This window comes from Onychomys torridus, chromosome 1 (assembly GCF_903995425.1).
Source record: "Onychomys torridus chromosome 1, mOncTor1.1, whole genome shotgun sequence".
Taxonomy (NCBI): domain Eukaryota; kingdom Metazoa; phylum Chordata; class Mammalia; order Rodentia; family Cricetidae; genus Onychomys; species Onychomys torridus.
Window position 1 is genome coordinate 174562369 of NC_050443.1, and position 27048 is coordinate 174589416.

The 27048-nt window shown below is 42.5% G+C and overlaps 2 protein-coding genes across 7 annotated transcripts in view; one reads left to right on the forward strand and one right to left on the reverse strand.

Moving 5' to 3' along the window:
- Window positions 1-930: 930 nt before the first annotated feature.
- On the reverse strand, window positions 931-19891 carry Zdhhc6 (zinc finger DHHC-type palmitoyltransferase 6). 2 transcript variants are annotated; one of them, XM_036172748.1, is made up of 11 exons: window positions 19214-19891; window positions 17817-18277; window positions 16563-16654; window positions 14578-14737; window positions 12721-12882; window positions 11151-11204; window positions 7548-7715; window positions 6404-6445; window positions 5368-5513; window positions 5240-5286; window positions 931-1513 (listed from the first exon to the last, which is right to left on the reverse strand). In XM_036172748.1, exons 2-11 carry the CDS (start codon window positions 18081-18083, stop codon window positions 1410-1412), a joined length of 1242 nt encoding a protein of 413 aa, XP_036028641.1. In that variant the 5' UTR covers window positions 18084-18277; window positions 19214-19891; the 3' UTR covers window positions 931-1409. The 2 variants fall into 2 exon arrangements, with proteins under 2 accessions (XP_036028641.1, XP_036028634.1); XM_036172741.1 differs by having other exon boundaries at window positions 19007-19891.
- Window positions 19505-27048, forward strand: part of Vti1a (vesicle transport through interaction with t-SNAREs 1A) — a 318857-nt gene continuing 311313 nt past the window's right edge. For 2 of the 5 annotated variants that reach the window (XM_036172767.1, XM_036172792.1), the window contains exon 1: window positions 19507-19950. In XM_036172767.1, coding sequence (XP_036028660.1) covers window positions 19857-19950 — 94 coding nt within the window. In that variant the 5' untranslated portion in view covers window positions 19507-19856. Of the gene's footprint in view, window positions 19951-27048 lie in introns of all 5 variants that reach the window. The other 3 variants (XM_036172762.1, XM_036172782.1, XM_036172774.1) reach the window with 2 other exon arrangements.

Sequence of the window (27048 nt, forward strand, 5' to 3'; positions counted from 1 at the left end):
CTGGAACTTTCTATGTAGACCAGGCTGGCCTACAACTCAGATCCACCAGCCTCTGCCTCTGAAGTGCTGTGATTAAAGGTGTGTGCCACCAGGCCTGACTGTTGTACTATAATCTTAACTTGTATTCCTTTCTGGCTTCTAACCAGAATTCAGAATATCCGTGGTTTTTCCACACCTTGAGCTCAGCAAGGCTGAAACAATGCCCCTGAAACAAAGGGAAGGCAGGACTACCTTCTAGGGCCCTTGGTGGGCTAGAGCCTTCTCAGCTCTGACTTTCTATAGGCCCCTTCCTACAGCTGACCTCAGTGGCTGCCTTGCTGGTCTTCCAACATGCACTGTATGTGTTCTTGCCGTTTCTGTCTAAAATGCAGACACTTCCACAGGCACATGGCTTGTCTCCTCATCTGCTTTGCCAACTCAAGACCATCTTGCCTTCAGAAATGATTATATCTGACACCTGCTTACCTACTGCTCCTACAATGGAGTAAACACCATGCTTGCTTCACTGCCGAGTCTCCAAGTGCCCATTTCTTACTCTTACCCACTACAAGCCTGGTGACCCCAGAAGCCTTAAGTTCCTGACTGCAAAGAATTAAGGAATGCTCAATTAGTTTACACAAGGGCAGAGTAGCAGGCTTTCTCTTGTAATTCTTCTCACTCTTTAACAAGTTCACCTTTAGATCCTCGTATTTACACAGACTTCAGGTTCTGACATTAGACACAGTGTCTAGTGACTTCCACTAGGTGTAAAGCTGTTAAGCCACTCTACTAATAATAGGGCTCACATACTGAACTGAATATGTTATGTCTTAAGACTCATGACCCAAGATGCCAACCAAGTCTGCATATAGTAGCAGGGCAGTGTTTCTATAAGGACGTAAGAGAAACTTCTTTACTCAGAAAAAAGAAAACACACTTTTGAGTAAAAACTATAGTTTTTACAGAACATCCATTGACCTTTATTGGATATGACAAAATCTGCATTATTAAAAGTAACAAAATTTGAGTTTATATTGAATCTGACAAGTTTTATAGTCTCTAGATTATGAAAGAAATGTCAATTGAGGAAGAAACAGAACAACCACATGCAGGTAACCCTGGCCAAGGGGAACTAGAGCTGCAGGTGAAGTCAGGTGTGCAGCACACAGAAACCCTAGAGAAAGTGTAGTTTGCTCACTTGGCTGGAACGACTTTCCTTCAGTAGGAAGAAGTGGAAACATGGCAGGAATTCAAAGGCATGTGCAGAGTGGCTTCTGTTTCAATGATGATCAAGATATTTAAACCATGGCACTAGAGCATCTTTGAGGAAAAGAATACCTTAAGCAGAATAGGCTTGTTGCATAATTCTTGGGTAATATGTGTGATTTTTTTCAAGTAATGAAGACTTAATGATCTCACTTTAACAGTGGCTATCTGTTTTTCTTCTCACCCTCTGGGGCTGGATCTGATTCGCCATCACAGGGACACTTTTCCACACAGTTTCTAGGGAACCACCCTCTTATTCTTGAAGTACCTAAGGGAGAAAGTCATGCTATGGTGAAGCAGGCAGGAGCAGGTGACATTACTGAGAGCAAGTTCCACTAGTTCAAATGAAGGTAAGCTTAGTTAGACATCCTGCTGTCCCTCATCAGTTCTCAGACACAGATCAGGGAAAGCATGGTTTCCAAATGCTTCCACCAAGCTAGGAAACTGACTCCACAAATCCCATTAACTGGGAAAGGAGCTGGTATGGCTTAGAGAGTGCATAACTGAACTGGGGTTATCAACATATCACTGATTGTTCTGGCACACCATTACATTGTATTCCAAGGATGACCTTTCCACAGCCTTTATGTATTTCCTTCTTTTTCTTTCTTTTTTGGGAGTTTTGCTATGTAGTTCAGGCTAGAACTGAACCTATGATCCCCCTGAATATTGGGATTACAGGCATGTGCTCTCAGCATATCAATTTCTATACCAAAATCACCTACGCTGTCATTATAGGGTTAACTTATGATTAATCCAAAGTATTTTCTTTAAGATCTTAGGTTAATCTTTACTTTAAAAAGAAATAATTCAGGAAAACATACTCAGTTTCAACCTTCACTTTAAAAGGAATGCTCCCTTACAGGGCTTGCAGAAACAGCACAGGGTATCTGGTACCTGACTCTTGGGGTTTGGTTTGCAGTGTGGGCTGTGAGCAAGCTGCCTTTCCTTAGTCTCTGGCCTTCACTTCTCTCATGGAGAACTAAAGGCATCCGTCAGGACTTACTTACTTTTTAAAATTTCTTCACAGCAACTTTATAGACTTTATTTTTAATGGTTCTTTTCTTCCATCCACCTCCATCATCTTCTTCCTAATCCCTCCTGCTGGTTCCCTTCCTAATAATAACCTTTTGGTCTCATATCACACATATCTGTATCCAATCACCTTTTAAAAATTGTTTTCAGGGGCTGGAGAGACGGCTCAGCATTTAAGAGTACTGGCTGCTCTCCCAGAGGACCTGGGCTCAATTCCCAGCACCCACATGGCAGCTCACAAATGTCTGTAACTCCAGTTCTAGAGGACCTGATGATACCCTTACATAGACATACATGCAGACACAGCACCAATGTACACAAAAAAATAAATTATTAAAAAACTATTTCTCCATTTCTAGTTTAAACATAACCCAACCCACCCTCTAGAATCTACATATGCAAAAGAAGTTGTAGTTACTTGTCTGAGTTTGGCTTATTTCACTTAACGTAATGAATTTCATTTGCATCAATTTTCTTAGAAATGGCATTTCACATTTTGAATAAAATTTGACTGTGTGTATATGCTGTATTTTCTCTACCTATCATGTGTCAGCGAACATGTCAGCTGGTTCTGTTCTTAGCTACTGTGAACAATTCAGCAATAAACATGTGTGCAAGTGTCTATGTGGTAGGACCCAAGAGTCATTTAAGTTATACTATAGGTGGGCACACCACAGTAATATGGCAGTTCCATTTCTAGTTTTTTTTTTTTTTTTTTTTTAATAAAGAAACCTCTACGCTGACTTTCTAGGGGCTGTAGCTCTACACTCCCAACAGCAGTGACTAAGGGTTCCTGGTCTCCACACTTTCCCCAGATTTGTTGGCAGTTGCTTACTTTCAGGGCTTGAAATACACCATTCCAAATACGCTTGACTTTTACAGTTACTGAGAAGAGGTCTGCTTATTCTACTGGTTTGCCTCTGCCATTCCCCTTACAGCTGTTTTTCTTTGCTTTGCATTTTTGACATCTTTCTTGAGTTCTTCTCTGGCCATGACTCTTTAGGGTTCTACATGCATCTTGTGCCCATTTCTTCCTCTTAGTTTGTGAAACTTTCTAATTTCATTGACTAAACTGCCTATGAAATTAGACTATCTCCTTCTAGCCTGTGATTCTTAGGTTTAGCTTCTTGACTGTCTCTCAGTTTTTGGAAGCTTTTGCCTTGCTGTTTTGTTTTGTATGTAGAGTGTGTTGCTGTCTCACGTCATCTGTCTCCAACAGCTGTCCTTCTGCCTGGCCTTTGCTACGCTTCCTTTCTACTGTTCCTGTTGCTGGTGTTCGTTTGATTGATTGGATCTTTCCAATTAGTGTCTCAGTTAGTTACTGACTTTGCCTGTACTTTGCTCGACTAGCCCTCTGGTAAATTCCCTGTCTAGCTCCTGAGTTGTTCCTTTACTGCCTCCATCTCCTCTGTTGAGTCTTCATGAGATCAGTGACCCTTCAAGGAAGCAGAACTCTGAAGTCTTGGCCAGCAGTTCAGCTTTCTCTTAGTTTGGGTTTCTGGTCCTGAGAAGCTGTAAGCTTGGGCAAGTGTCCTAGTGGCTGTGGTCCGATGGTCTCAACGTTTTCTTTGTGTTTGTGCACCTGTTGGGACTAAGGCATCCTCTGGTGTTTACTTTCCCTTTGCCTTGGGGAGTTTTCCTGGTTAAGGTCTGCACTCAGTAACAGCTGTAAAGATGGCAGTGCAGGTGGGGATCTGCATTGAGAAGGCACATGCTGACTTTAATTGTGTCCCTGATGGGGCCTGAGTCAGCAGCACTGGGGTTTTTAGATTAAGAGTGCCAGAAAGCAGGGAAATGAACAGGGAATGGAAGGGAGGGAGCGAAGGGCTAGAACAGGAATGAGATGGAAAGTGCTTGCTCTGCAGGTCACTGAGGAGTGGGTGCACAGAAAGGAAGCACCATAAAATCCCAGTCAGGCAAGTCAGAGCTGACAGACACAACAGAACAATAAAGCACAGAAGCAGAAATAAAACAATAAAAATAAGTAGAATGAAACAGGGCATTCCGACCTTGGCCAACACTTCCTCCTTGCTGTCTTTTATGGCAGTCTATGCAGGTAGGGGCAGGGCTGTTATTCGCAAAATTTCAAACAAATTCAGTCAGTGTTTTCTTCCTGCTGAGAGGCATTTCTGTGGGAAAGCTCACTTCCTGCTGGAATTCCAAGGTCTGAGATAACTCCCCTCCACCCCTCATCAATTACAACTCTGGGTTTTGGAACTTGTTCTTTCCAAGTGCAAGGCTTTCTGTGATGAGGCTCTGAGCAAGTGTGGAGCGCTTTTTCTGGACATGCCTGCCAGAAGACATGTGGCTCACAACAGGGTGGCAGGAATACGCTTCTTATTCAGTAGCTCCGGGTGCCAACGAAGAATCACAGCTTCAAGTTCATGTGCCAGACTTCTGTCTCTACAGCCTGTCATATACTGGCTATCTCTCCACAGACTCAAGTTACATGTCCACAGCCTGGATAGTCTCCCTCCAGCTCATTCCTCTTACAGCACCCATGCCCAGGAGGGGACAGCACCTTCATAGAAGCTGTTGGTTGGACCCACCATGAACAGCATGATGCAATAAGTTGCTGGGTTGGCTGCTGCTTTGCAGAGAAGACCAGACCTCAGCTTAATCTTTCTCCAGCTGTTTCTCTTCTAGGAATAGGTTCTAATGTTTTTATCTTGACTCTTTTCACTGGGTTATGCCCAGGTGTCTTCTAATCTGCTATATTACCCATAGGTGCCTACTGGGGACTTTATAAGTATCTGCCACATAATCATATAAGGACTTGGATGGTAGCTACTATCATAAGGACCTGATAGACATAAGTACTGGAGAGAGATCTGTAAGAAGCATCCTTGTATATAAACACAGTTCCCTAATGTGCTTTACATGTAAAAAGTTATTCTTACAGAATTTAGAATTACTGCTAACAGTCATGTACTTTAAGCATATCCTTCTATTTCCATACCTTCTATGAAGGAATCATCGAGAATTTTGTCTCCATACAACCAGTATCTGTAATATTTAAAAGATTAAATTACTTCTGAAGTCATGTCACATTTCCTATTAAAGAAACGCAACATTCCCATCTCTTACCTTAATCCTCTTGTTGCTAAAATGAGTTCCCCTTTCTGCAGCTGTATCCGAGGCTCCTCTGTGCAGGGGCTTGTGAAGAAGGTTTTAATTCCTCTGTTCAAAGGACAACAGGAGCCACTATAATCTTCTATGACTTTATAGCGAACCTGCCATCAGTGATCAGAAGAGCAATCTCAATATTTATCAGATCTTAGCTCTTTCAAGCTTAAATAAGAAATTTTAAGGTCAGATTCAAACGATTCAGTGATAAAGCATCTTTCCCACCATTTCCCATAAGGGAATGATAACCCTTGTTCTCAAGTTGTCTGTCATTTCAAGCACACATCTGCTAAGAATATGATCTCCAGAGTGTTGTGTCCAGGAGAACTTTCTGCAATTATGAAAGTGTCTGTACGTCTCTGTCTGTGGTCTCAAATGGGTTGCTAGGTAGAGACTCACAGCTATAAAGTGCTCAGTGTGACTAGTACAAACAGGAACTTAATTTTTACTGTTATTTATTTTTACTTTGGACTTCTTTGGCCCACAGGTGGCATCATCTTTACCAGTAGGTCAGTGTGCTTGCTAAGTGGTTTCATCAGCTGCACTAAAGGTATTTTTCTAGATTGGCAAGATGCAATTCCTAAATGCCTTGGAAACCTCCAGTTCAAATAAAGTATTTTAAAGAAAAGAAAAGCCAACAGTATGTGCTGGGCATGGTACCACATGCCTTTGATCCCAGCTCTCTGAAGGCAGTGGAAGGTGGATCTCTGGATTTAAGACTAGTCAGGGATATACAGTGAGACTATCTCAAAAAAAAAAAAAAAGGTGGCGGAGTGGGGGGGGGGAATATATCAAATTTCAACACATATAAGGAAATATGGATCCCTGGAGCCTACATGGTGGGAGGAGACTCCCATAAGTATCTGTGCTGCACACGCATAAACAATAAACACAATAAAAATATTATTTAATAAAATCCAACTATTTTAAGATGCCCAGAAACACAGTGCCTGAGTGGAGGAAACACAAACCACACTACTGCAGATAAGCCACTTACACTTCGGACTCTCTTGTCTGCTTTTTGTTTCAACTGTTCTCTCTGAAAGACAGAAAAAGGAAAGGTGAAGAATTCTGTCTCGGTGTTGAACAGCCTTTCCCCTGTACCAGCATAGCCCATTTGCTGTCATTTGGTGTCTGTTGAGCCACAGTCTGCTCAGACTCTGCTCCCTGGAGTCCTCACCTCTGCACACTCCTGAGTGCTTGCAAGGCACCAGAACTGGGAGGTACAGTTTCTGTACCCACAAAGCTTCTAGGCTGCCTTACTGATTTTCTAACAGACACACGAGAAAACTCATTATTAATGAGTCTCGACTAAGGAATTCTTGCTACTTGCCCCTTTAGTCAGCAACTCCTAAACAGCTGTGCTAGAACAGCCAGGGAAACCCCATTAAAGACAAGAGGAAAAAAGGAAAGAAGGAGTTTTCATGAGCCACACACAAGACTGTGGCATGTGGCGAGGGTCCAGTAAGGCTGGAACTAGCCTGGGTAAGTTAGACTTGCCAAGAGGGATGGGGCCGGACCAGGCCTTGGAAGGAACAACTGAGGGGCAGAGTTGAGAGCTGGGGATGAACAAGGCACTCATGTCACAACGTAGGGCAAAAGGTAGTTCAAGGCCAGACCTGGATAAAGCAGGATTAAAGAATCAGGACTATGCCAGTCTGGAGTGTTCAGGAGAGAGTTGAAGGCCGTGATACTAAGAATCTCTACAGATGTCAGTGTTGCGGGAGAACTGTTCATACAACCAATCTCCTGGACCAATAGAGCCATCTTTAATCCAAGGGTGGAGTTAGCAAATGGTTGACCGGGACTAGCCATATAGAGTCCCTGGAGGACTTAGGAGGTCTGCTAGATGGACAGGAAGAGAGGAGACAGGATTTCCTGGGCTGGTGGATCAGGAAAATGTGGAGAGAGGGTCAGCCAAATGACTCTCTGCTTTCCTTCGATTTATTAGGTTTCTATCTCAATTTCCAACTCCCAAGTTTTTATCACACTGGACCGATTTAGGTAGTCATTTCATACTAGGCTCATTCTGACATACTGAAAACACACACTGCTAGATGACTGTGATGTCTCAGGAAGCTGAGGGAGTTAACAAAGTAACCGCCAGGAAAAAGGAAGGCTTTTTGAACAAAACTACTCACTGTTAGGCTATACTGGTCACAACCTTCTCTTACTGGCCATTCCAGTCCATCTCCTTCAGGGACTCCTGACCATGTAAATACTTGTTTAAAGTTCTTCCATTTACTTCCCATGTCATAAGGAAAAACGAAGACTTCATCTAGTTGGTAATACTGAATGCGATCTTTAGCCTGTGGAAAACAAAGGTATAAATCACCACTGCTTCTGCCTGTACCAGCTTTGCTAATATGTTACTGAGAATACCCACTAGTGAAATTTGTATTACTCATAAAAATACTTTCTTATTGCTAGAATATAGGTAATATTGACAAAGAATATAATTTTTATCACAGTATAAAGGGGATTTGACTGAGAATACTAACCTTGTTTGTGATACCCAAGAAAGCACATGACAGGGTATGTCTTAGGAACAAGCATTAAAAGGCTTATGAATAACAGAATTAGCTAACTGCATCCTATGCAGAAAACCCTCAATGCTTCTGGTTGCTTAGGTAAAAAGAAATCTCCTGTTAATAGACTCAGGAGAAAGTGTGGATTATGGACAGCCAATGGCCAGGAAGGGTTAATAGGGAGACACTATTTTACAAAAAAACAGTTTGCAATGATGGTGAAGGAGATTTCATGGTTTTATACCTGTTGGAGCCCATCTAGGTTTCCTAGTGGCTGTACTCAGAAGGACTGCACAAGAGGATATTGGACCATGGGCCAGAGTATCAGGTGTTTGTACAGGGCTCCACCTGGCTTTGTTATATACTTGTCCTTTGCCCCTCCCCTTGGTATTGTTATAAACAGCCCCTTGGAGTAAAGCTCTGGCTCGATGGATAAGGATCCAGGCCCTCCCGAGGCTATCCTGTATTTTCTATTTGTTTCTCTCTCTCTACCCTTCTATCTCCTATTTCCTGCTGCTTTCACTCAAGAGTACTCTGGGGAAATGTGGGGGTGTGATGGCCCCTCACATATACCATCACATACACATACACTTTATCTTCATTTACACAGCTCATTCTAGGCATTTAAATGGCTAGATTTCTCTTGAAATAAAGTAGCTTTGAATTTGTGAAATTCTACTGCCACCTAGTGGTACAAACATGCATTATTTAACTCTTAAAGCAAGTGTAGACCCTGTGCTAACACATGTCTGGTAATCTTAATATGGTTTTGATGAATTTTATTTCATTATATGAAGGTTCATCTGTGATAAAGTGCCAGTTTTAATAATTTCTAGATTAACATAAAATATAGGGCCATGATCATTAGCAAAATAAAACAAAAAACCCCCTCGTCAACATATTTATTATGCTTACCGAAATGATATTATGAAATATGTGTTCATTAAGGGGCAGCATGTTATGCAAAAGTTTCTTGTAGTTATTTACAATGTAATATGGGTACTAGCTATTTATTGAAACAACTGTCAAACTATGATATGAATTTACTGATGTTTATAAATCCACCTTCACCTGAATGAAGGGTAATTCCTTTCCCCGTTTTTATAAACGGAACCTTCAGGTGTTTGCAGTACAGCTCAGTGCTAAATCATTTGCCTTGCCAAATGACAATACCAGATTCTTTAAAATGGACTGAATTTTAAAACCCAAAATACTTAAAAAAAAAAAAAAAAAAAAAAAGGTAAGGATACCATACGCTAAAAGGAAACGTAGACACACGGTGTTCTTAGGGGGAAAGGCAGCAAATAGTTAGCCAAGCGTGGAGAGCAAAGGAAGACTTCTTGGAAGAAATGATGCCTAAATTATATCATGAGGGGCAGAAAATCAGGCAAAAAAAGAGGGAAGAGTATTTTAGGCAGAGGAAAGAGACATGGAAAAGATCTAGAAGTATAAGATGTACAAGCTATGAGAATGAGATGGGACAGTGGGTAGGAAAAGAGGTTGGAGAAGTGAATAAGAGGACACTGTGAACAGTCACATAAGCTATGTCATATAAGCTATGGAGGCTGAGCTCAAACCGTGCACCGGTGGTCCAAAGTCTTTCCTCAGGGTTCAGGAAGGACAAACTTCTCTTTTCACTTTCCTGACATTTGCAATGGTGGGTGAAACTGCCAGGAACTTAGAAGAGAGTGGCACAACCCTGTGTCAGTTATCACATTGTCAGCACACGGACTCAAACTCTGTGCTCAGAGTCTATAATCCTGGATTCAACCAACCATGGACGGGGAGAAACAAAACTGCCCACCTGAGGTAGGCAAGAGGGTGCAGACCTTTAACCCCAGAACTCTGGACTAGAGTGAGACCATATCTCAAAACTGCAAACACATCAAAATAAATATTGCACATGCACAGAACATGTACACATCTTTTTCTTGTCTTCTTCCCTAACCAATGAGTCTAACTATTTAGTGCATTAGTCAGGGTCTTCAGAGGAGCAGAACATATGAGTGTTTGGCACATATGTTTGCAAAGGTAAAGTCAGATTAGCACCACGGCAGGTAGACAACTGTAGGCATCTGCAGCCAGCTGAAGAAAATTCAGATTTCCAAGTGAAAAGAATTTTTGTGAAACCTGTTTTCCCTACTTTGATTCTGACAGCTTTCCCATATTTAAAGGTATTTCTATTTTTAATATAAAAGTTTTATGTTACTTATAAATAATTAAATGTGAATACTGCGAATTTTACTATAAAAGAGGACACAAAGGTCCCTAATGAGAGCTGTTCCATATTGGCCTAGGGTGAGGCTCAGTGGCAGACTGCTTGCTAAGCCAACATGAGATTCTGAGTTTTAGCCACAGCATTGGGATGTGTGGGAGGCAAGCAACTTGTCAAGTTTTAATGTAAAACCAAAGAATATCTATTATAGTCTAAAGTGTGCATCAAAATACTCCAATCTTTTCTACCTACTTATCTGTATGAAGCTGGACTTTCTTCATAAATGTCAACCAAAGTAATGTCTCAACAGATTGAATGCAGATGTAGGTGTGAGATTCCAATTGTCTGTTAAATCAGATATTAAAGAGATTTGTAAGTCTTTAAAACAAGGCCACCCTTTCTATTTTTAGTTGTCACATATAATTATTTTTTTACACCATGTTGTATTAACAGAATGGATTGTCTTTAAATTTGTTTATGAATTATTTCACTTTAAAAATATGGCAATTATCAGTGAGCACAGCACACACCCAAGCTCTTTCGTGAACCTGGCAATCTGGAAGAATGTAAAATGACTGAGACCATAGGGTTTGGGAACTGCTGTTGAAGTTAAAATCCACAGGCTGGATTCAGGGCCTAGGCATGTTCTATGATGCTGGTGTTTTACTACAGCATTGTTTTGTCCATCCAAGTACTAACCACACCTGCCCTGCTTAGCTTCCGAGAACAGATGAAACCAGAAGAGTTCTGACAAGCCAAATGTTACAGGCCCTAGTTAACGTCTCATGTTTTTGGTACTTTCCCAAATGGGCTGTCTCTCTTTCTGCCTCAGGGGTGTTAAGAAAGTATTCCTGTGGGAGTTCACTGAGGTAGAAAGAGGTCTAAATGCTTTCTATGCTCACCTTTCATGTGGTATGCCAATGACTCAAGTTTTCACATCCCAGCGCACACTAAATTAGTATTCAGTACTTTAGACTGAAGAAACAATTATTAAAATTTACCTTCTCTTCAATCCATGATTCAATAGAAGTTTTGTTTCTGAGAATAATTTTTATCTGGAAAGGAAATGACAGTGAAATTTGACAAGGTGGCTTTGGTTTACTTCAGATCATTATCATCGTAATAATTCCAAGATAGCTTTTATTGTTCTACCCCAGAGATAAAGACACCAAAGATGGCAGAGTTAAGTAGCAGTTAGCATGCAGCTCACCTGACTTTAAAGTACTTCTTAATTAATGTACTATGGCATTGTGGGATGACTCATCCCTAACAGGCCTGTGGGCCATCTGGCCCAAACAAGTAAAAAAGGTATTTTCTGAGAGCCAACCTGGGTCTGCCTGAGGGCCTTAGCAACAGCAGCTGAGACATGATCTGGAGATGTCGTGGACCAATGAGAGGCAGCCACGCTACACCGTCAGATGCATCTTCATCAGACTTTCCCCCAGGGCGGGGTGGAGGGTCTGTAAGGCTTGCCTCTTCCTGAATAAACTGAGCTGCTTGCTTCACCATTCTCCCCAGTCTGTGCGGTTTGACTCTGCGCCTACTTGGCCCCTCCTCCAAAAGGAACAACAGCACAGGACTTGCTGCATGGCATCTGTATGCCACACTCATCATGACCATCCACAGCAACCTACGCGTTTCCCTTATGTTACGGTTTGAATGGAAGCATCCTCCACGGGCTCATCTGGGATGCTTGGTCCCCAGGCGGCAGCACTAATTTAGGAGGTTCTGCAAACAGTTGTGGCCGCTGGAGGTGTGGCCTTGGGTGACTGCGTCTTTACCGGCCCCTCCCACAGCCCACTTCACTTCTCGTCCACGCGCAGACAGCTCTCTCCTCTCCCCATGCTCCTGCTACAATGTTGCAGCTCACCGTGGGCCACAGGCAACTTTCAAAGCCAACAACAGTAGCTTGAATTTCTGAAAGTCAGTCCAAATAAACCCTCCTCCTTAGTTGCGCCAAGTCCGTCCCAGTGTCACAAAAGTAACTAACATAACTTAGCTTGCCTGCCCTGGTTTCTTGGCTAGGGTTAAGTCCTTGCAAATATGGTCCATGCAAAATTTTACAGCAAGATCTCAATTTATTTTTAATTATGATTCTTAATTTATAAGCAGTAGGAAAAAAAACCAGTCTCCTCAGAAACCTCTTTATTTTCATCAATAATTATGTTTACTAAACACACAAATGGGTAACCATGGGTGAATCATTTAACCTTTTCTACAATCACTCATTTATTTGTACTCATTTATTTGTACAGAAGACAGTCGGTACCATTCTTCTGTTGACCTCTCCTGGGGTGATGTGAAGATCCTAACTGACAGTAGGGTGAAAACAGCTTTCTCAACCACAAAGGTTTCTTACCAGTGGATATTTTCACATCACATGAATTGGTGGCTGGATATTCTGGCAAAATTACTTCAAAATGATCTACTGTACACAGGTGATTAACGAACTATCTACAGATAAACAGGAGTTCCTCTCATATACTGAAACTTTACATGCAGGTTTACCTCTTTCTTACTGCAATCAGCCCCAACGACATGGCAGCTGAGACAGGTGACCAGGAGCTTTACCTGTATGAAAAACAACATCCCGACGGCGATGGTGGTCCCCAGTGCTAATCCCAAGGCAAACAAGGTGGCAGCAAATGCAGCCAATCCGAAGGGAACAATGGGAGGAGGATCTCTCCGAGCTGCACTCATGTCAATCTTGACCGTGTTCCACCCAAAGGAGAGCTGCAGACAACAATGCACAGGTGAAATGCTGGGGAGTGACCTCTGTTCAAAGTGATTCACAGCACAACCCGGGCAGGGGGCGGCTCAGCAGCAATCAGCTTGCCGTGTAAGTCTGAAGAGAGTTTAGACCCCAGCATCCACAAAGAGGTGCCACCAGCATCTCCTACACATCCAGTGTTGGGAGGGCCAACACAGGGGATCCCCAGCGAAAGCTGGCTAGCCACACTATCTTACCTCAACCTCTAACTTCAATTGAGAGAAGCTGCCTCAATGAACGAAGTGGAAAGCCATCAAGAAAGACACCTGGCATCAGCTTTGGACTTCCACCCCCCGCAGGACCCCACATGTGAACATGCATGCACACAGGTACACTACCCATGGGAAAAAAAAATAATAACATCAACAATAAAAGCCCAATATGACCAAAAAGATAACAATAATGACATGTTACCAAGCCAACTGCAGCAAACAGCAGTTTCTGATGAACACTTGGCTCCTACTGACACATACAGTATCCTTTTTTTTTTTTTTTTTTTTTTAAGTGCAAGGAATTAAACCCAGGGCCTCACACATGCTGGGCAAGAGCTCTAGCACCGAACTATATACATGCACAGCTCCACCATTATTGTTCTAGTTATTATTCAATATTAGTTTTGTTGTTTCCTCAGGAGTGGGACTGAACCTACAAACATGACGTTATGAATAGGAAAACACTTAGGATCCCAGCGTCTCCATGCTAGTCTCAAATGACAGTACTCTTCCACAGCAGCAGGAACAGCACTTGCCATAACCAGTGCTCAAATAAAATGTTGGATAAACAGATCTTGCAGATGTGTAGTGCCTGGCCTGTACAATGTTCTAAAACAGTGGCTCTCAACCTGTGTGTCTCAAACCCCTTTGGGGTTGCATATCAGATATCCTACATATGAAATATTGACATTATAATACACAACAATAACCATGAAGCCATTTTATGGTTGGGGGTCATTAAAACAAAAGTTAGGTGCTAACATTTAAAACTCTGGAGAGCTCATATGAAAATTCCGATTCCTTACTACTAGAAGATCAGAGCTGCTGGGCTGGGACTGACTGCAAATCACAAACTGGCTCAAATCACACATGGACTGTCCTCTCTGTGGAGAACAGTGGACTCTCCAGTTTGCTGTGCACCTATGGCCTGCATCCTTCCTTTACTTCCAAGCCTATTGGGGGAATTTTTTATTTGTACAACCTCTGGACTTTCTCTCATGGCTAAATGTCCAAGTCAACTCAAACTGTTCCTGATTGAATGTGTTTATTTTAGGAGCGTGCTTGCTCCATGACCAAATGCACAAAGGAATATCAATCTGTTACGGGAAGAGAACAGAGAGGAAAGTACAGTGTCTTTTCTTCTAGTTTTTTCAGCCCACCATCCTCACCATAACCACTAAGTTAGAAATGTAATGAACCATAGATAAGGGAAAACAATAAGCATAACTTCAACTGGAGCATGAAAGGTAAGCTTCCAGAATAAAACCATTTTTTCTCATTTCCAAGACGAAGAGCTCTTTAAAAGGAAGAACCGATGGAGACAGTAGCCAAGCTGATGTACTAGCTAAATCACAAAAAGGGTATTTCCAAAAGGGACCTCACCAATAACCGTGGTACCATCACTGAGGCTGACAGGAATGGTAGTGTATCACCATGGTCACTCACCCGATTATAAAGCTGTGTGTACATAGTCATCACAAAAATAAAAGCAGCATGGATGCAGCCCAGAGGCACTAGCAGGAGGAACAGTGTGAACGAAGCATGGTTCTGGTGACCACAGCAGTTGTTGATCCAGGGACAGTGGTGGTCCATCTTCATTATACATCTGATAAGAAAAACGTTTTGAGGCATAAAGCAGAAAATCCTGTCCCCTTTAGCTCTGGTTTTCAAAAGACCAAGCAAATAGAAATCTAGTATGTGTAGGAGTCACAGGGTGTTAACTATCATAAAACAGATAAACCTTTTTGGTTTTTTGAAGTTATAGTGCTGCGTGAATATATGTTGCTGTCATTGGTTGATAATAATGCTGCATGGGCCTATGGCAGGGCAGGATGGAGCCAGGTGGGAAAACCAAGGGAGAGAGTGGGAGGAGAAAAGCAGAGTAAGGGGAGACGCCAAACCGCCATCCAAGGAGCAATATGTAATGAATGGGACACAGGTAAAGCCATGGGACACGTGGAGATACATAGACTATGGCTACATTATAGTGACTTCTTTAAAATTCTAAATAGCACAAGAGCAAGCAGATATTATAATAGCTTCTAAAGTAAATATGTCTGAGGCAGAGGCAGGCGGATCTCTGAGTCAGAGGCCATCCTGGTCTACAAAGTGAGTTCCAGGACAGTCAGGGCTACTCGGAGAAACCCTGTCTTGAAAAACCACCCACACCAACAACACATTTCTTTTCTTTTTTCTTTTTTTTGAGCTGAGGATCGAACCCAGGGCCTTGTGCTTGCCAGGCAAGCGCTCTACCACTGAGCTAAATCCCCAGCCCCAACAACACATTTCTTACAGAAGCCGGGAGGCTCCAAAAGAGTCTCAGTACAAAGAGGAAGCTGGCGGTCATTCTTAAGCTCAGAAACGCCGTGGCTGATGTCCACACAGGGCTCCAGAGAGTGAGTACAAAGCTCCCCAAACACAGCTGCACTTCCTGCCTTCCTCACAGCACATGGTACACTGGGAACTTCTGGCCTGAAACTCCTCAGCACAGTAAGATGACAGAGCTTATTTATGTTCTGTCTCTTTGCTAGAGGAAATCTTCCTAGCAACAAACCAGGTTTTAGTTGTATCTCATGACTTCCTAAATTTCATATTCATCAACAGATGTTGCTGATAGCCAGGTCCTGGCATATTTCGCATTTTTTATAGTGATTCAGTTTTCTTCCCATTAAATTTTTGATAACATATATGAATGAATCTGAGAAAACCAGTCTAATTCAGACTCAGAATAATTCTGAAGCTAGTCAACATGGCAATCAGTGAATGCAACTAATTCTGATACAGCAAATGAGAAAAACTAAAAGGAAAACTTTTACTCTGCTAATCATAGGATGAGAAGCAAAGGTATATCTATTTTTCTAGAAAAATCTTTTCCTTATAACAACAAAAGCATAAAATTATCTTCATTGACATTTAACTGCAAAAGAGTCTTTGAGACACAAGTATTTTGGTAATATTTTGACTAAATGGATTCCTTGCTCGTTTGTTAACTTGCCCCAAACTTACACATACCTGGGAAGAGGGGTTCTCAGTAAGGAATGCCTCCATTAGACCCAAAGGTGGGAATTGTCTATGTGTCAATTTCTTGGTCACTGAATGATATGGAAGGGCCCAGCCCCCTATGGTAGTGTCACCCTAGGTAGGTGGGCCTGACCTGTCTAAAAATGGTAGCTGAGTAAGCCAAGAAGAGCAAGCCAGGAGGCAGCATCCCTCAGTTGCTGGTTCAAGCTCCTGCCTTAATGAAGGACTGTAACCTGTAAGCCAAACAGACCCTTTCCTCCCCCAAATGCTCTTGGTCAGAGTTTACTACAACAACAGAGAAGTAAAGTAGGACAACTGCAGAGAACACAAGTGGTTTCTATTGCCATGGCAGGAGATGAACAAAAGCGGAGACCAAGTGGATCAGCCCCCATACAGAGGGAGTCACAGACCTGTTACACTTCCTGCAATGGTGTGAGCGTGGTGCCTTGTATGCTTGGCAGACTTTACAATACTGCAGATACATGCTATCCTGAGGATTTTCCTTGATTAAAAAAAAAAAAAAAAAAAAAAAGGCATGTTAGTCACATGATCCTAAACAATAACAAGTCAGGCTTTATAAGTGAAGGTTCCTACAGTATTAATTTCTTTTATGGATGATGGGGGAAGGGGGTCATTAGCTTGCATTTTCAAAGCCTGTATTTATGCTAAAATACTTCTGGGTGATAAAACTGTAAGAACGGCTTCCTTCTCCAGATTACTCGGGGTCCGTTTTCTCCACACTCAACCCAAATCTAGTGTCAGTTGGTTCTACTCACCCAAATCTTAGCAGTTGTTTTAGACAACTTGACTAGTAGTTGAGAGTGAAGTGTGAGTTGATACTTTCTGGAATCTCCCCCTCCTTGCTATCTCTCCTCCTTGGGGGTCACTGCAGTAACTCCCTAACAGGTTGTTTCCCTCATCCAGATCTATGTATTACACAATAATGTCCTATCCAGCTCTCTGCCAGAGCTTTGCCTGAAACCTCTACACATCCCCTATGGTACAAGAAGCTCTCACGATTCTGGCCTACTTGACTTTGTTTTACCCTTATCTGCACTGCACAGTTTTGTTTTGGTTTCTCTTCAGTCACACAAGGCTGTCCATTTTCTGGATATGCGTCCCACCTGTTCCCAGCCTGAGCACCACCGTCCTCCCTTTCTTCTCTGGAAACTTGCTATTTTGACCAGGTGAGGCAGCTCACAGGATGACATGCCTCTGCCTCCCCAGTGTGGAGGTTAAAGGCGTCAACTACCACACACAGCCTCTTTTTTTTTTTTTTTTTGATTTTTTGAGACAGGGTTTCTCTGTGTGGCTTTGTGCTTTTTCTGGAACTTGCTCTGTAGCCCAGGCTGGCCTCAAACTCACAGAGATCCACCTGCCTCTGCCTCCCGAGTGCTGGGATTAAAGGCGTGCGCCACCACCGCCTGGCTTTTAAAAAAACAAAAAAACAACAAATAAGTACTCAATTGCTTTGGAATAGCTAATGTAGATGAATATTTCAAATAGATATCAATTCTAAGCACAAGTGATCATCAGTGACTGCAGTATCCCATCCAGTGTCTCCTAGGACAAAAGTTGATAAGGCAAAAACAAAATGTAATTATCATGGCAAATTAAACATAAAATTATACAATGATCATTGTCAAAACAGATTGTTTTCTTACCGGTTTCCATCCCCGAGGGACAAAGCCAGGACCAGCAAACATGGCATTGAAGTAATTGTAAAGAATCATGACAGTCCAATTTATCAACATGATGAAATTCACACTTCCTCCAGTTGTGTGTAAGGGCCAATACCACAAGACAGAGTCAATCATGGCCATCGTGGAGCATACTGCTATAACACCAAGGGCTATTATGGGACCCCAATGACACAGTCTCTTTAGTTCTTGAAGATTTTCAAACTTGATTACTGAGCAGAATGTGCCCATTTTGGATGCCTTCTTTCTTCTAAAGAACTAGAGATTTTCTTTTTCTGTGCACACATTTCTGTGCACAACAAGTCCATGTGTTCCTGAACTGTCATGCCTTTGGCTGACAGAGTGTTAACTTGGAGTATGCCATTTTCACTGTTGATGTCCAGAACTCTATCTCAAGGAGAATCTAGGTTGGTTTGACACTCAACCTAAAGAAAATAAAATGGGAAAATTCCATTTAAAATTCCACATGCCATTTATTTAACTCCAAGAGGCACAGAAATGGCACCCCAAAAGCATTCTAGTGTGAGGTTGATATCTTATCAATCCAAAATACAGTCAGCCAAGCTTGAACTGCATGTAAACCAGACACATTAAACAGTCTTACTCCTTTGTTCAAACTGTGGATCCTATGAGAGAAGAAAGATTTAGAGAGCTAAGAAGTAAGGTCTTATCTAATTATCACTTATCTAATTCTTCCTACAACAGAAAATGGCTCAGAGAGGCTGAGTGATTAGGCCAAGGTCACAAGTAACAGTAGAGCCCAGAATAGAAGCCAAGGCACCAAACTTCTTTTAGGAAGTTATAAACTGCCTCTCAGAGTTGTGAATTAAGTGTAACATGCTCTATGCATATAGTACTTCGTGTATTAATAACCTGCAGTTGTTTCCAGAAGCGCCAATGTTAACAATCGATGGGGGTTCAAGGAACAGGAAGAAGGGTTAAAACAAAGCGAGAAAGCAACGTGCGTGTGCGTGTGTGTGAGAAAAATCACGACTGAAGCAGTGCACAAGAATGAGCACAAATACGATTAAGGAAAAATTAATTCCCTCCGGGGGCGAGGGCGGGAAGAAGGAAGAGGGAATAGTTGGTGGAGAGAGTTCTGAATGGAGTGGAATGAGTCGGGAAAAGACCTGCGATTTATGGGTATGACGTACGCGCAACGGATTCCCACTCAGCTGTTGCGCCTGCGGGTGCCTCAGTTTCCCGCCCGTGCCGTGGTGCAGGACGGTCTAGGGTCGCCACTCACGAGACAAATGTCTCATTAAGTAAAGTTGGGCTCAACATTTTGGAGACCCTGGCCCGACTAGGTCGGGACGAAGACCACCCTACACACGGGTTGACCCCTCTGCGGTGACTTCCACCTGTCTGGTCTCCCGTGCCTGCTCCACGGCCATCGCATTTCCGGGACGGACTGTGTTCACTCGCAACAGATTTCCTCCTCCTTATAGCTCCGTCATGAGCACTTCAGTCCTGAGCAAGCCGAATGCGAGCCCTGAAGGAGAGGAGTGCGCACCGGCTCCGACCCCCACGTCTCTGGCTCACACGGCCGCCGTGCGGCTGCCGCGCAGGCCCTTGGTACAAGCTCCGCCACAGCTACTTCCGGCAGGTCCGCGGCGTCAATCTTCCCTCCGAAAGCAGGCTCCGGCAGCGACTCACAGGTTGGGGAAACTCCAGCCGTTTCCCTGAATGTATAGGTGGGGAAGTGTTTTCGGTGATCCCCGCGAGCATGCAGGTTTTCATAGTTCTTTAGGAGACGCTGAAAATGAAGTTTTCCCTTAGTTTTACTCTCGAAGACTGAGTAGAAAAGAAAAGGCGCAGGCTGCTCAGTTTCCGGAGGACAAGGACTGCGAAGGACAACCAGGAAGCGGCTGGGCTGGGAGTTGTCCCGGGTTCCCGCTGTGCTGTGGAGGCTTCTTCCCAGGGTCCCTACGCCGAGGGCCGGCGCCCTTCGTGAGTCCTGCTCTGAGCTAGACCCCGGCTCCGGCCGCCCGTTTCCGAGCTGCCATGTCTTCCGACTTCGAAGGCTACGAGCAGGACTTCGCTGTGCTCAGTGCTGAAATCACCAGCAAGATATCCAGAGTCCCTCGACTTCCTCCCGGTGAGTTCCCTGCCCGGCCGGGCGGGGGCGGCCTGGAGAGCCGGGAGCTGCGGACCGCCACCTGGGCAAGCCGGTCTCCTGGGCTGGAGGCTGTGTGGGCGGTGCTGGCGTCCCCGGGATGTCTTGACTTAGACTCCAAAAGTACTTCAAATGCAAAGAGCTTCCTGCGTGGATACCTTTTGGGGGTGGTGTTGAATTCCCAACCCCATGTCTTTTAAAGCTTGTGTAACCTTGGAAACATTATTGCTCTGCATCTGGGTTTGTTTGTTTGTTTTTTTTTTAATAAACTATAAAGATGAGAGTATTCAAACAAATGTATGAAAGTGTCAAGATTGTGGATCTCCAAATGCAGCAGCGTTGTCGTTTTAGTAAATATTACTATTAACCTTATTTGCGGCACATTAGAGTGACGAGTCAGAATGCCTGAATTCCAACCCAACTAACTCTTGATACATAGAAGTTGTCCCCTAGGCAAGTTTTCGTCTTGCTTCTTGGTTGGAGAGAATCCTACCTCTCTCATTAAAGATGAAATGACATACTTCTGTGAAGCCCTTTGTGTTAGCTGTTAGGATTCATGGTTTTCAGACCTCTCTCCAGATTTTGTTTTTCATCCTTCTTGGGTATTTATAATCCAATTTTATGTAAAACTTGGTACAGGGTAATTTTGCTCACTTCTAAAATTCCGAATCTCTCTGGTATTACCCTCCATGCTAGGTTGTCAACAGTGTGAAGGTGGGAGTCATGTCTAATTTCCTTGACATTTCTTTTCCAAGAATGTTTTTCAGAATTTTCTTTTCAGAAGAATGTTTTTGTGAATAAGCAGGTGATTGTAATATGGTATCTCGTGACTTATAAGATATTGTTTTAGGATTTATTTACTTTAAGTACAGACTTAAGAAGTAGTTAGGGACAAATTATGAGTTTTATTATTTTTTTGGCTCAGTTTCATTAGGGACATTGAACAACCATTGGGCTGCTGATTTTGTCTCTACTTCAGCTCTGGAGCATACAATCTAGAAAAGATGCTTCTCATTGGTCTGCAGAATTGTGGGTAATATCACTTTCTTACCTGGTCAGTCCAGTCCAAGATGCCAGCAATAACTTCTCTTGGATCTAACTTGTTCCTTACTTAGCCCCTTTCCAGAATTTCCCCCAATCTCTGTGTTATAAATAATTTTCTCCCTTTATTTCCTTATTCCCCTCTCCCACCTGTTTTCTGTTACTAGGGATATTTGCTTGAAGCCAGGATCTCTGAACTTAACATCCCACTCATCTCCCAAAGTCCCAGTTAGTTCTGAAGGAGCTGGATGATGTCTTAAAGAGGTTAGAGTTCAAGTAAGGGAACGAGGAGAGAACCAAGGTAGCATATTCTGCGGGGCTGTGTTGCCTGGAGATTTTTGGTGGACGGAGTGGATGATGGCCTCTTGCCTTCATGACACTTCACCTCGCTGTCCTCTTCAGCCCCACTTTCTCCACTGCCCAAGCATCTGATTTTGTTGTCACTGTTGTCTGAGCCTGCTGCCTTTGAGTTGAGTCCCAGAGCCTCAGAGCACCAGGACTCGGAGCTGCCCTTGGATTTTGCTCATTTTGTATTTTAATGTGCTTTTTGTTTGTTTATTTTTAGCAGTAGAAATATTTCTTGGGCAAATAGCTTTATTATTGAAAGACTGTTTAACAAAGTAATATCATCCAGTGTACAGAGCAGTGAAGACTCCAAAGAAAATAGGTTTTGTTACAATTGAATTTTCTTGCCTTTGTGTTTAAAATCCTTACCACATAGAAGGAAACAGTTGAATTGAGTGTCTTAAAAAATAAAGATACTGTTCTGCTTCTTCTTATGTATAGTGTAATGTGAGGCCCAAACACGGCAACCATATTCATTGGAAAGTAAAATGTATTGCTGGCACTGTGGGAAAAAAAATGTGTACTTGAATAATTAAATAGCCCTTTAAAATACAGTGGTTTTCCTCTTAATAATGACTTGTGCTTGCTGCCTTTTTAATCTGCTCCTAATTGAGAGAAAAAAGATTTTTTTCATGAGTTTATGAACTAACAGGAACTAATAATTTAACCATAGTAAAAGCAGTAGAGGAGCATACTGTTTTTTTTATTTTTAATTAATATTTTTAAATTAGTATTATAATTACTAGTCATTATACCCCACAGCTCAGAGTGATTGTGTCACTACCCTGAAAAAGACAAAAGATGAGCTATAATTTACTTGAATTAAGATTAAAAAAATGGAGCAAACTTTAAAGTCAAAGTAGCTCATTCCCCCCAATAATTATTTATTTAGGTTGGAGTACCCAGAATCTGTGGAAATGAACTAGTCTATATTGTGCATATATACATGTTAAGGTGACTTCCAAATAGAATAGAAAAAAAATTCTGAAAATTTAAAAAGAAACTTGATTACTCTGTAATGCTTTATCAATAAAAAAAGCTTTGCTCTTTGAAGTGTTTGAATCTTAACTAATTTTTGTTGTTGTTGTTGTTGTTTTCCGAGACAGGGTTTCTCTGTGTAGCTTTGCGCCTTTCCTGGATCTCGCTCGATAGACCAGGCTGGTCTCAAACTCACAAAGATCCGCCTGCCTCTGCCTCCCGAGTGCTGGGATTACAGGCGTGCACCACCACCGCCCGGCCGGAATCTTAACTAATTTTAATAGCTGTGATTTTTAGATGGTTGAGTCCCTTAATGAATATTCTGTGGTTACTGAATTTAAAGTGTGATTGATTTTTTTAATGATTATTGTTCTGTTCAAGTTAGGAAAATCAATGAGCTGGAACTATAACTCACTTAATTTCCAAATTCCGGATTTTGTGGTGTTGGGAGTGAATTCCATAGCAGAAGAGTACTCCACTGGGTAGAGCTTCCATTACAGTGGGCAGATGGGAAGACCCTCACCAGAATTTAATTTGTAATTACTTTCTTAGCTCCGCATTCACAGAGACATAGAGTGTCCCAGAAATGTGTTGTGGCAAAGTGATTAAGACTGGGCTGCTGTCAGACCTGTTCAGGACCCCACTTCTGCCTAAACTCACTACACTTGTAGTTGTGAAGAGATTTTATGGCCTCTGTAAGCTTGCCTCTTCCATCTGTAGAATGAGAGGGAAAGCGTGATCTTTTTAATCTCAGAATTCGTAAAATGCAAATAAGCCATGTAACACAACCAGAGGAAGCAAGACTGAATGGCCCTGGGGGGTGTCATCTCCTTTCCTGTCCTTGAGCTGGCAGTGGGTGGGGGTATCCATGATCGAGCTTTCCAGACTTTGTCCTGGTAACTCTACTTGAAAGAGAACCTTGCACTTAAATCCTCCCTTCCTTTCTGTGCCTAAACTAGAGTGAGCTTAAAGTCTCGATGAAAACCTACATTTGAAGAAAAGTCTCAGGGCTGTGGGATGTGGAAATGGAAATGGTTTTGAATTCAGGGTATCATGGAGAAGGGAAATCGAGGGAGGGGAGTAACAGTAATGGAGGAACTGTATCACACCCTAGAAGGTTTATGAGAAACACTGAAGTTGTCAGGTGCAATGTTTTTCAGTTGAATATATCAGGAAAAAAGGCATTAGTTGTCCTGTGACCCGGTTATGCATTATAAACAAGTATGTGTGGAATTTTAGTCATCTTTGGATAGTAGACATTCATAGAAATGTGTGTCATGTATGCACATACACATTTTCATTTTTACATTTACACACATTGTGTACACTCAAAATCCAAAGGGATTTTGCACCCTTAGTTTAGTCAATTTAAGTCATGGCTTCATTTTGTGTTTGTGGTACTGTGGGTTGGATCCAAGGACTAATCTCTTGTTAAACACATACTCAACCAGCTAGATCCTGGCCCTAAACTTTTTCCTTTTAGAACAGTTGAAATTATATAAATATCAAAAAAGTAATTCCATTTACCCATGTCAGCAGCCCATGTTAACACCATACCTTGATACATTTGCTACAAGTCCTGAATCTGTATTATTTGGTATTGACTGAAATCCATACTTTATTCACATTGTCTTGGTTAGAACTAGAAAGAATTCTTTTCCTTTTAAAACCTAATATCATTTTGCTGCTCCAGGATCCAGGTATGGATCCTACAAAAGAACAAGTTGTCATGGCTCCTTAGACTCCTGTGGTCTGTAAGTTTGGAATACCCTACTTTTAATGAGCAAATAGTTTACTGGAGTCACAGTAAGACACTGGCAGAACACTCCTTGATTGGGATTTTCCCACTTTGTTCGCTTTTCCTCTCATTTTTAGCCAAGGATGATGGGTTTTGGGGAAGACAGACCCAAACAGGTCGTTTTCATCCCAGAATATCAAGAGAACATACTCAGAATGCTTTTTCACTGCTAATGTTAATTTTGATCAACTGGCTGATGTAGCTGGAAATTTTCCTGTGTCCACCAGGCCTTGTGGTCCTGCAGCTGCTTATAAAATAATTATTCAGAGGCTTATATTAATTATCAACTGTATGGCCGATGACAGGCTTTCTGTTAGCTAGTTCTTTCATCTTAAATTAACCCATTTTTATTAATCTTTGTATCGCCACTTGGTCCATGGCTTTACCTGTGACCCATTCATTACATGTTGCTCCTTGGATGGTGGTTTGGCATCTCTCCTTTCCCTTTTATTATCTCTCTTGGATTTTTTTTTTTTTTTTTTTTGCCTGGCTCCATCCTGCCCTGCCATAGGCCAATGCAGCTTTATTTATCAACCAATCAGAGCAACACATATTCACAGCATACAGAAAGATATCCCACAGCAGGCTGAGGTGGTGTTTGACAGACTTTCTTAATGTAAATTGTGTCCCAACCCTCCTCACTGCTTGGAAGGAAATCAGTGTGTTCTAGAAAAGTGACCGGCTTCTTTGACTGTGTACCTCCCAGACCCCAGTGTGAGCAAGGGGTTGAGCCACTTAAGATGAGTCCAGCTGTTGACTGGAAGGTAGAGTTGTATAAGAAAGCAGCATTCCTCTGTCCTGCTGGGAGGTAGGAGTCTGAGAGGAGAGGGTGTTCTTGCTGAAAAGAAAAGGGTGCTGAGCGGAAAACTGAAAGTGTTCAACGTTAAGTGTAGGTGGGGTCTGTAAATGAGTTCAGTGACCTGCTAGAGAAAGGAGCTGAGGCTATGGCTTGTTAGAGTACCTAAATAAACCATTGAGATTCAGCACCGCACAGTTTAAAAGTCATTCATTGGGACGCACATGAACACGCATGTACACATATATTTTAAAACTCCATTTAGAAAATACAGGCCAAATTTTAGAAAGAAACTATTTATTGTACAGGTTCCCAAACCAGTAAGTAAGACAGTGCGTTTGGGTTTAGAGTCAGAAGTCAAGACTAAATATCTATTTCTTCTATGATACTTTACTCTTTTTTAAAAAAAATTTAAAATTTTGTTTTATGTATATAAATGTTTGCCTGCATGTGTGTGCACCACCTGGAGCTAGAGTTATAGACAGTTGTAGCCATCATGTAGGTTCTAGGAACTGACCCCTAGTCCCTGCAGGAACACCAGTGCTTGGAACTGCTGAGCCCTCTCTCTCCAGCCTCATACCTTATTCTTTTTTTATTTTTATTTTTATTTTTTATTTTTCTTTCCTAATAGATTTTCTACTTACTCCTGCAGGCGAGGGACATTGAGATCATGATGGGAGGACGTGCAGAGATGACCGGCCACACTAGTGGAAGCCCATGAACTGTGGACTGGGGGCTGTGGAGCCCCCATGGAACTGGACTAGGCCTCTGGATATGGAAGACGGTTGTTTGGTTCTACTCACTCCACATACCATCCACAGATCCCCCGTCCTCCCCCCTCCCACTTCCCAGCCCTCTTTCCCAAGCCACCCCGCATCCCCACATCCCCCAAATCTAGGTCTCCCATGGGGAGTCAGCAGAGCCCAGCACACTGAGCCTAGGCAGGTCCAAGCCCCTTCCCACTGCACCAAGGTTCCAGAAGCCTGCCCATAGATCAGGGACAGATCCCAATCCCCCTGCCTGGGTGCTCCCCAAACAGTTTGAACCAAACAACAGTCTTCCGTATCCAGAGGGCCTAGTCCAGTCCCATGGGGGCTCCACAGCCACCAGTCCACAGTTCATGGGCTTCCACTAGTATGGCTGGTCATCTCTGCACGTCCTCCCATCATGATCTCCACGTCCCTCGCCTGCAGTAACTCCCCTCTCTCTCATCATTTGGGGTGCCTGGACTGGTCTACTCTGGTGACCGATCTAGTGAATAACCTAGCTGTCATCATAGAGCCTTTGTCCAGTGACTGATGGAGGCAGATGCAGAGATCCACAGCCAGGCACCAGGCTGAGCTTATACTTTATTCTTAACACTATTGAAAGTATATAATAGTAAAGACTTACAAGACCTTGCCTGGTTTGTGGAAGTGTTTTTATATATGAGTTTTAAATTATAGTCACAAGCTGGGCGGTGGTGACGCACACCTTTAATCCCAGCACTTGGGAGGCAGAGGCAGGCAGATCTTTGTGAGTTCGAGGCCAGCCTGGTCTACTGAGTGAGATCTAGGAAAGGCGCAAAGCTACACAGAGAAACTCTGTTTCGAAAAACAAAAAAAAAAAAAAAAATTATAGTCACAAATCAGTGATTCCAATTTATTACAATGGTGACTTAGCAAATTTCTCAGGTCACCACTGTATCTGCTATTGTTGGCATAATCTCCACCAGGGAAAAAGTCTTCCTTGTAAATATATGACCTATTAAAAATTTGGCCCCTTGTTAGGTTATGTATCTCCACGTACTGCAAAGTCAATATTCAGTATGGTTTGTAAGCTACTGAAGAATGATTTTTTTTAAAGATTTATTTATTTATGTACTTTATGTATATGGGTGTTTTGCCTGTATGTATATTTCCATACTAGAAGAAGGCATCATATCCTGTGAGACTACGGTTATAGATGGTTGTGAGCCATCATGTGGGTGCTGGGAATTGAACTGGGGTCCTCTGGAAGAGCAGCCAATGCTCTTAACTGCTGAGCCATCCCTCCATCACCCAAAGAATGATCTGCTGACTTTACATTTTGTTTTGATGTGGTTGATCAGAAAGGAGAAGGGTATATTAAAATAAGAGGCTTT

Excerpts from the sequence above, each read along its gene's own strand:
- Zdhhc6 (XM_036172748.1), bottom strand. The coding sequence starts at position 18,083 with ATGGGCACATTCTGCTCAGTAATCAAGTTTGAAAATCTTCAAGAACTA. Across the intron at positions 16,655-17,816 it reads TCCCTCGGGGATGGAAACCG|GAAAATCCTCAGGATAGCAT; the intron begins GTAAGAAAACAA and ends TTTTTAATCAAG. Across the intron at positions 5,287-5,367 it reads TTAGCAACAAGAGGATTAAG|ATACTGGTTGTATGGAGACA; the intron begins GTAAGAGATGGG and ends TAAATATTACAG.